The sequence below is a fragment of the Rhinopithecus bieti genome, unplaced genomic scaffold (assembly GCF_001698545.2).
Source record: "Rhinopithecus bieti isolate Rb0 unplaced genomic scaffold, ASM169854v2 scaffold_62034, whole genome shotgun sequence".
Classification (NCBI taxonomy): Eukaryota; Metazoa; Chordata; class Mammalia; order Primates; family Cercopithecidae; genus Rhinopithecus; species Rhinopithecus bieti.
In genome coordinates, this window is record NW_016823752.1 from 1,379,825 (window position 1) to 1,389,783 (window position 9,959).

The 9,959-nt window shown below is 45.9% G+C and overlaps 1 protein-coding gene across 1 annotated transcript in view; it reads left to right on the forward strand.

Moving 5' to 3' along the window:
* Positions 1 to 2,207: 2,207 nt before the first annotated feature.
* Positions 2,208 to 9,959, forward strand: part of TUBGCP3 (tubulin gamma complex component 3) — an 80,791-nt gene continuing 73,039 nt past the window's right edge. Inside the window, exon 1 of the mRNA XM_017861769.1 lies at positions 2,208 to 2,488. Within this exon, the coding sequence (XP_017717258.1) occupies positions 2,413 to 2,488 (76 nt within the window). The 5' untranslated portion in view covers positions 2,208 to 2,412. The remainder of the gene's footprint in view (positions 2,489 to 9,959) is intronic.

Here is a 9,959-nt window from a genome sequence, read left to right on the forward strand (position 1 = left end):
TCATCTATTAATGATGATTCTCATTAAGATACAGGCCTGGTCCGGTGTCTTGAGAAGGCTGATTGCCTCAGATGTTGTTTTCTTCTCATCCTTGTTGGAACTGGAGAGTTTTAGTTTTAGATCACCAATCCGAGATGAAGTCCAAATTGGCAAAGCAGCTTTCCTTACATGGGTGGCAGGTATCCAGGAATCAACTCCTTTAAGCTTAGTGGCACAAGGGTTGGTTAGGAGTCCCTGATAAGGTTCCTTCCTCTTTGGTGGAGAAAGTCCTTTAAAGGATGCTATTTCCTACAAAGTCTCCTGGCTGAAGTATGTGGTCCTTGAGTTTTTGCTTCTTGGAGCTCAATGTGGAAAGAGTCTTTGACTAAGTAAGTTTTTACTTAGGTGCCTTATGAGGCTGCTGCAATACTACAACCTGTCCCTTTTTAATATCATTGATTTACAGTTTCCTGGAGACAACTTCATAGGTCTGTCCATGATAATTTCAGATGGAGACATCTAGCATTTACCCATAACGGCTGATCTTAGGTGAAGCAAAAACAAGAAAGAGCTCCCAGTCAAGGAAGTTTTAAAACTTCAGTTAATTTTGTCAGTTGAGTTTTGATTATTCTGCTTGTGCATTCTACTAACCCAGATGACTGGGGTGATAGGCACAATGGAAATGCTGGAAAAATGGTCCAGATTTTGCATACTGACTGGATTATTTGTGCAGTGAAATGAGTGCCTCTGTTGCTATGAAGTTCTTGAGGAATTCCCCAAGGCGAAATAATTTTCTCTAAGATAACTACTTACCGCTCAGGCTACTGCTCTTCTGCATGGAAATGCTTCTGCCCGGGAGAAAATACACAAACCATCACTAGGATGTGCCTGTATCTTTGTGATGTTGGTAGCTGAAAAAATCTAGTTGCCACACCTCAAAAGGGCCTTCTGGTAAAGGGAAATGACCTGGAGAACTGGATCAGGGTTTCCTTGCATTATATTCTGGGAAGACAGCAGTGACTGTATACCTATGAGAAACAGTTGGAGAAGGTTTCTGATGACATTGTTCTCCTAAAGAAATCAATAATCTTATCAGGGGTCCAGTGAGTTACATCGTGTATGCATGTTAAGAAAGACAGCTGGGCCAGGTGCGGTGGCTCACGCCTGTAATCCCAGCATTTTGGGAGGCCGAGGTGTGTGGATCATGAGGTCAGGAGATCGAGACCATTCTGGCTAACATAGTAAAACTCCGCTCTACTAAAAATACAAAAAACTAGCCGGGCATGGTGGCGGGCGCCTGTAGTCCCAGCTACTTGGGAGGCTGAGGCAGAATTGTGTGAACCCAGGAGGCGGAGCTTGCAGTGAGCTGAGATTGTGCCATTGCACTCCAGCCTGGGCAACACAGCGAGACTCCGTCTGAAAAAGAAAAAAAAAAAAAGAAAGAAAGATGGTTGTAACTTAGTTGGAAGTATGAGTTGGGGATTTGGATTGAGCTAATTTTACATAAAAATCTAACTTCCTTAAAGGCCAAAATGGTTTGATCTTTTTGTTCAGATAGGTTTATGGCCACCCTGTTTGCTATACTGTCTGCTAACTGGCTTATCTTGCTTTTTTGAGTGTCTTTGAAAGGCCTGGAATCTTGATAATGGCTAATGATTTTGGCAATAGTGTGGTTTCCCATAATTCTGAAACAAGGTACCCGCGTGCACCCATGTGTAAGCTTTAACGATTGCACTGAAGATGGCTTGGTGTAATTGTCCGCTTATCGATCTTTTTCTCGGCAGGTCTTCTGTTCTCTCATTCCGTACGTGATTCATTTATTTTCCCAGGACGTCCCAGTCACCCGGGCCTGGGGGAGCGGCCTGCGCGGCGGGGTGAGGTCGGGCCTGACCAGGGCGCCTGCTGGAGAGAGTAGCGGGTGAACTGCCGCACCGCATAACCCCCTGCACCCTTTAAACAGGCTTCATCAGAAGCGTGAATCAAACCAATGCCGTTAACACACACACACACACCCATACAAACACACCAAATTATGGCCTTTAAGGTGCTACCGGCCACCAAGTGCTCTCCAAGGAAGCCCGTCACGCTCGCGACTCCAGCCCCGCTCTGTCCGCGCAGCTCGAGGCCACCTGTCGCCCGGAACTTTCCCGGCCGGACGGGCAGCAGCCGGGGGAATACGCACGGCAGGGCCGGGAACGCTTAGGCAGCCGCACGCGCGGTCGCGGCGCAGGGAAGAAGCGGGGCATTGTGGGAAGCGACCGCGCTTTCGGCGGGTTCCGTTAAAATGGCGCCCTGGTGGCCGGCGGCGCCCGCGCCTTAGCCTGTCGGGAGCTGGGAGCTTGAGGGGCGCAGGGAGGGCGCGGGCCGCGGTCCCTGCGCTTGCGGCGGCGGTGGCGGCTCTGCCCAGACCCCCGTGCACAGTCCCGGGCAAGGATGGCGACCCCGGACCAGAAGTCGCCGAACGTTCTGCTGCAGAACCTGTGCTGCAGGATCCTGGGCAGGAGCGAAGGTAGAGGGGCCGGGCGACGCGGGGCCCGCAGACGCGCCCCGGGGGCCACTCCCTGCGCGTGCAGCCCTAATACGTTTCGGGGCTGGAGGAACGAGGATGCAGGGCCGGGGCAGAGGGCTGGGGGACGGGCCGAGGACGTGGGGCCCGGACGAGGGAGCGGAGGGCTGGTTTCGGGGGTTAGGGAACCGGGGAGAAGAGCGGAGGGCTCGGGCTCGGGCGTCAGGGAGCCAGGGAGGAGAGCGGAGGGCTGGGGGCCGGGACCGGTACGGAGGGAGTGGAGAGGCCGAGGCCGGGGCGAGAACGCGGAGCCGGGATGCGGGAGGGCGGAGTCCGGGCCGGAGCGGGCTGAGTCACCGCTCACTCCGCGCGCGGGTCCGTCAGTGAGAATGGGAGGAATGCCAGCTCGCCAATTTATCCCGGTTCTCTGGTGTCACACACCAGGGGAGGGCGCCTCTGCGTGCCTTTGGGTTCATGCTGTGTGGGGTGGAGAGAGCGGCTACGCCGCGGAGGAGCATGCGGGGTGCTGGAGAGTCACATCATCGTCCCTTTTCATTAGGAAAGTTTAACAGGCGTGAGTATTATGGGAATGGGTGTTAACGACTGTTATCTGCCATATTTTCCTACTGTTTAAAGGGTTGAGGGTTGGATTTGATATAAAACTATTCTGGGAAAGTTCACATGGCGAATATTGTTACTAATAAGCAAAACTAAACTAATCCTATACAGTAGGCAAAACCATTTTGTAGCCGAGGTGCTTTGAAAGAAATGGTACAGGATGCCATTTCTTGCTCCTTGTTTTGGCCAGGTTGGTGGGGGAGTGAGTATGCACCGTGAGGGTGTTTTCTGAGTAATGGAAGCAACTGTGTTACGTCTTAAGCACCAAAATGTGGAAAAGAAGTTATTCAATTTTTGAAGGAAGACTTCAAAGTTGCATTTAAAGTACTGGGAATGCATTTTGACCTTTTATGCTTCATGACAATTACTGCGCGTAATTCATTGGATGTTCTATGATAATCTTTGGGCAATCATGAATTATTTTGTGTTACTATTAAATGAGTGACTTCACACAATTATTGCTACATTTTGTAAAGTTTCGTTCTATCTAGTTATTTATCTAAGAAATCTTTGAGGACAACCCTGTCCTCAAAGTTCCTCCCAGGAACTATGCTAAGTGCTGGTGATGCAGATGCACAAGTCATTCCTCCCACAGATCTGACACTCTAGTGGAAGAGACAGATGATAAACCAACCGTGTTAATTAGCAATAAGTACTGTGGTGAAAAAGTACGGTAAAGGAATAGAGAGCGGCAGATCACGAGGTCAGGAGATCGAGACCATCCTGGCTAACACAGTGAAACCCCTTTTCTACTAAAATACAAAAAATTAGCCGGGCGTGGTGGTGGGCGCCTGTAGTCCCAGCTACTCGGGAGGCTGAGGCAGGAGAATGGTGTGAACCCTGGAGGTGGAGCGTGCAGTGAGCTGAGATTGTGCCACTGCACTCCAGCATGGGCGACAGAGCGAGACTCCGCCTCAAAAAAAAAAAAAAAAAAATACAGAGAGAAGAGACAGGTGAGGGAAAGCCCCTGAGATATTTACAGAGACCTGAATGGAGTAAGGGAGGGCCATTTGAACATCTGGGGAAGGTTCTGAGTAGAGAGAACCAATGAAAAGGCCTTGAGGTATGAGCATGGCCTGCCGTCGTTTGTTTTTGTCATTAGTACACTGGGTTTCCTTTCTCATGTTTCATGTTCCTCGTCATAGGGGGAATTAGATAAAACTAAGATTGATAGGACTTATCCACCTTAATGTCAGTGTTTTCCTTGTACCAGTGGTTCCAGAGTTTTTTGTTCTAGGGATAAACCACACATTCATACATTCCCATTGTCATAATTGGATTTTGAAAGTCATTCATTGTGAGCTAAAATGACATTTCTCAACTTAAAAACTTTTTTTTTGAGACAGAGTCTCATTCTGTCACCCAAGCTACCATGCAATGGCGCGGTCTCGGCTCACTGCCAGCTCCGCCTCCCGCGTTCATGCAGTTCTCCTGCCTCAGCCTCCCGAGTAGCTGGGACTACAGGTGCCCGCTACTACCCCCGGCTAATTTTTTGTATTTTTAGTAGAGACGGGGTTTCACCGTGTTAGCCAGAATGGTCTCGGTCTCCTGACCTCGTGATCGTCCTGCCTCGGCTTCCCAAAGTGCTGGGATTACAGGCGTGAGCCACTGTGCCCGGCCAAGAACTTTTTATTTTTTACATTGAAGATTCTTTGATATAAAAGTTTTGCCCCTTCTAAGAGATTGAAAAACTTCTTTTCAGCAAAATTCTGCATCCTACTATCTTCCCATTTAGAATTGTGTCTAAATTAAAAGTGGGCTCTCAAATCCTGGCAGGGTCCTCTCTGAATTATTTATGTATTTATTAGAGACGGAGTCTTGCTCTGTCACCTAGGCTGGAGTGCCGTGGCCTGACCTTGGCTCACTGCAACCTCCGCCTCCTGGGTTCAAGTGAGTCTTCTGCCTCAGCCCCCGAGTAGCTGGGATTACAGGTGTATGCCAGCACTCCTGGGTAATTTTTGTGTTTTTAGTAGAGATGGGGTTTCACCATGTGGCCAGGCTGGTCTCGAACTCCTGACCTCAAGTGATCCCCCTCCCCCGCCCCCCTGCCGCTTGGCCTTCCAAAGTGCTGGGATTACAGGTGCCAGCCACTGCGCCCGGCCCTCTGAATAAATTATGTCATGAAGTCCATTAAAGGTGATGCTCTTTTTGCTGTGTTCTAGATAGCTAGGATTGTCAAGCATTTATGATATAATTTTAAATTATGCTGCTATTTACTGAAGAATTTATAAATAGTAGCTTACCTTGTTCTTTCATTTGTTATACCTTAGTGAGCAAAGGAGCAATATTAATTACTACGTTTACAATATTTGATGTTAAAAAATTTGATTAGTGGGCATTTTATCTGGTAACTCCACAGAACATTTGATTATTCTTTGATGACATGTTACTTATGCTTTTGTAATACATTGCTTCTTTAGTACTATGAAATCAAGGCATAATAGATACTTACTTGTTACTTTTAATGAGAATTTCATATGAATCACATTTTTATAAGGTATCTTTTAAAAAATTAAACAGTTGCCTTCAAGGGACCTTCAGAAGCAAAACACCTGCATAAAATGGTGCTTGACAATTTTATAAAGTTACCATAAGCGTGATTTACCAACTTTTCCAACTTATAACATCTGTGAATTTGCTTGAAACACATACTGCCAGCCAGTCATAGTCAAATCCTGTCTTCATATCCCTGCCCCTCCTGGGAGCACATTTATTTATTATGTCTTTGGGTAGTTATTCTTATCATTGGAAGCAGTGTGCTTGATGTTAGTGTTTCAAATCTATCAGAAGTTACACTTCTTGTCATAGCTACTTTGTAATCTTTTTTCTATGAGGTAAAGAATACATAAAGAGGAATTTATGTTAGATAAGTATTTCATCGTAAATGTTCAGGTATGACTACAGTACACCACATATTCGAAGATGATTGCCATAATATGCAAGACCTCTATTGAGTGTACTACAAGCCACTAGCAGAAGATAAAGGAGTATTGTTTTGGTGATTCAGTACGACAATTGGTGTTGCTATTGGTTTCATGATTTTCCAAAATGATAAAGAGCTTTTGATGAAGTTCCAAATACCATGTGATCTTCCTTTGGTTATATAATTACATCATTGGGAAGATCAATGTGTATTACATGTGTATTAAGATATACATTAGCTGTGTATTAAAATTTCAGAGTTTCAGGCTTTGTTTCAAGTTGTACTTAATGGATTTACTATTTTAAATAAGTTAAAATTTAAAATTGTCTTGGTTTAAATTTCTAATATGGTAACTATGGATAGATACAACCTACATAAACAAAAGCTTTTTGGAGTTCTCAATCTTAATGGTGTAAAGAAGCCCCGAGACCAAAAAGTTTGAGAACCACACATCCAGAGTAATGTTTTTGCTGTTTTAGAGCATTGCTTTTCAACTAGAGCCATGCATTGGGATCACCTGTGATTACACAAGAACCTGATGACGTAGATTGCCTGTGGGAAGGGGAACTGGTGGCCAATGGTTGAGAACAGGACTTGTTATGGTATCTAACTTCATGCCTTTTCATTTTAAACTCTAAATGTGGGACCTATTCAGAATTAATACTGTGGGCTCCATCTCTAGGGCTTCTGATCCTGTAGGTCTCTGTTGGCGCTTGGCATCTGAAACATTAAAATGCGTGGAAGTTACTCTGACTTGCATCGGGAGTCAAGGATGGCTAGTGGATGTGCTCTGTTCCTCTACTGAGCTCTGTGGCTTACTCCCAACTCCCCCCCGACCCCTCCCCCATCCTTCAGAAAAGCAGGAGTGTGGAACAACTAAGCCACACTGTAGACGAGAAACAGGAAGGCAGAAACTTAGGTCTTCCCAAACAGTTCAACTTTTCTGCAGTTTTTTGAATCTTGAGAAAGCACCCAACTGTGGAGTTTCTGTATTCACTTGAGTCGCATTTATTTTTGTGCATCTTGAAGTTCGGTTGTCATTTTTAACCTGAGGGTGTATAGAATCTTTTGGGGATACAAAGGGCAACTTTTTTGTTTAAAAGCTCTTGGGCCCACATCCAAGTGTCTCTGGAGCCTTCACATTTGGGACTGAGTTCCACAGTTCCAGCTGAGGGGCTTGCCTTGGCTTGTTCTCTCTTCTGGTTCCGCTTCTCTGCAGTCAGAGGGTCCTTTCTAGAAAATCAATCTCATCGAATCTGTTGATGGCTTAATTTGTTCTCTACTAATAATCTTCAGGATGAAGACCAAATTATCTTGCTTAAGGTTAAAAATTGGGTGCATTTTTTGAGTTGTGATTTTAATGGCTGTAGTAGATATAGTATGTATTTAAATAATATTTTCAGGTTAATCATAATACAAATAGCTAACATTTATAGAAAACTTAAAATATGCTGGATGTTGTGCTTATACCGTGGTAGAATTATGGTGAACCTCATTTTGTAGATGAGGAAACTGAGACTTTGAGAGATTCAGTAGTTGCTCACTATCATCTAGCTAGTAAATTGCGGGGCCAAGGTTGGAACCCAGGTTTCTGATTCCACAGCTTGGTATTTTGAATTAATTCATCCCTGCTCTTAAGTATTGAATTCAATGGCAAATTTCTCTGTGTGCTTGATAGAGACAAGTCATGGCCCAGCCTGTGGGATGGCTTCTCACTGCTACCTGCTCTTGTGTTTAGAGTGTACAACTCAGCAGCACTGCTCTCTGGTCAGGCAGCGTGCCCTTGCATTCATTGAAATATTTTCAGAGGATCATTAGAGGAGTCTTCACTCCCCTTCCAGGAACCTGAGAACCACCCACCCCTCACACACCCAGAGCAGATTAGAGGTGGGAGAACTAGACGGCTCCTTAGGTGATTTGTGGCCAAAAAAATGGAGTACTCTATTTTTTACTCTTGGATTAAGCAGCGTCATCAGAGATCTACATCTGGACCTTGTCACCTGGGGTTCTCAATGGAGTGACTGGCTAAGTGGCATTTAGAGCCCCGTGGCACAGCCTTCCTGCAGCAGCAGTGTCCAGTGCCGCCCTTCCTTCCCTGTGGGTTCCCCTCTCTGCTCCCTGGGCTCCTCATGCGGCAGCCTTGGCTGCCAGGCTAACGGTGCTTCCTGCAAGGCCCTCCCTCAGCATCTACTTCATGAGGTCCTCCTAGTCGTGAGCTGTCATAGTGCCCTCATTTTCTTTGACGCTCTTATCACAGTCTGCCTTGGGTACTCGTGCCACATTTGTTGTGTTTATGTCCGTCTCGTTAACCACTGTACATCATATTGTTAGGGCCTGATGTGTTTGGCCTGTAGTAAGTACTTAGAAGTTATTAATTGAATTACTGTTTGAGTTTAGTTATACTTTAAACACTGAACAATATTTTGGGAGTATTTAAACCAGAAGTGTGTGGTGGACATTGCTTGATTTTTCCCAGCTTATTCTTTGATTACAGGTTCACTAAACAAGGATTGATTGCCATGGCTAATTTCTTTAGTAGTCCGGATTCTGTGCTTTTCCCTTTGAAATACAGATTAAGTAGATTTGGTTTAATAAATAACTGTTGGATTTTGAGAATATTTTATAATCAGCAAGAAGGATAGACTGGAAATTTGGTTGGTAAGAGGACAGGGAGACCCAGGTGTGGCTGAAGAGGTAAGTGGGAGTGAAATGATGACGTCCATCTGAGGTGCAGAGAAAGTGAGGAGGCGAAGAGGAGAGTGTTTCTGGCATTGAAGAGTTCCTGACTTTTTGGTAGGAGAAAGCTGAAAAGTATATAAAACATTTGGAGTGGGGATATTTATGTGATGTACTTGAGTGTGAAAATGGTAACCTAAAAATAATTTTTACTGACTGGGTGTGGTGGCTCACACCTGTAATCCCAGCACTTTGGGAGGCCAAGGTGGGAGGATTGCTTGATCCCAGGAGTTCGAGACCAGCCTGGGCAACATGGTGAGACCCTGTCTCTACAGAAAATATAAAAATTAGCTGGGCGTGGTACATACTTGTAGTCCCAGCTACTTGGGAGGCTGAGGTGGGGGATCACTTGAGCCTGGGAGGCAGAAGTTGCAGGAAGCCGAGATCTTACCACTGCACTCCAGCCTGGGCGACAGAGTGAGACCCTGTCTGGGAAAGAAAAAAAAGTAAAAATTTCTTAACTAAAATAGTGACACAACTTTTAAGGAAACTTTTCAATTATACTTTTTTTTTTTTTTTTTTTGAGAAAGAGACTTGTTCTGTCGCCCAGGCTGGAGTGCAGTGGCCGGATCTCAGCTCACTGTAAGCTCCGCCTCCCAGGTTTATGCCATTCTCCTGCCTCAGCTTCCCGAGTAGCTGGGACTACAGGTGCCCGCCACCACGCCTGGCTAGTTTTTTGTATTTTTGTTTTTAGTAGAGACGGGGTTTCACCGTGTTAGCCAGGTCTCGATCTCCTGACCTCGTGATCCGCCCGTCTCGGCCTCCCAAAGTGCTGGGATTACAGGCTTGAGCCACCGCGCCCGGCCTCAATGATACTTTTAATATTTATAAAATTAATACATATTCTGTAAAAATTCAGAAAGTGTGGAAAATGTAAGGAAAAAAATAAAACTACCCCGACCCTGTGACCCCACAAAACATTTTAGGTTTCATTTTGTTCCTTTCCCCACTGTGTAGGTATTCCCTGGATCCTTGCTGACACAGTGCACCTGTGTCTGTTTTAGCTAGCGTAGAGACAGAATGATGGGGGGTGTGAGTCCTGAGAGGATGTGGAGAGCAAGCCGGGCGCGAAGCTGGAGGTGAGCTTGGTGTGTTCCAGGAATAGCAGGAGTGAAATGCGGGGAGCGAGGGGCTGGCTCCCTGGGCTGCGGCCAGGAGTTTGGGTTCTGTTGTGAGTGTGATGGGGGGGGGGGGGGG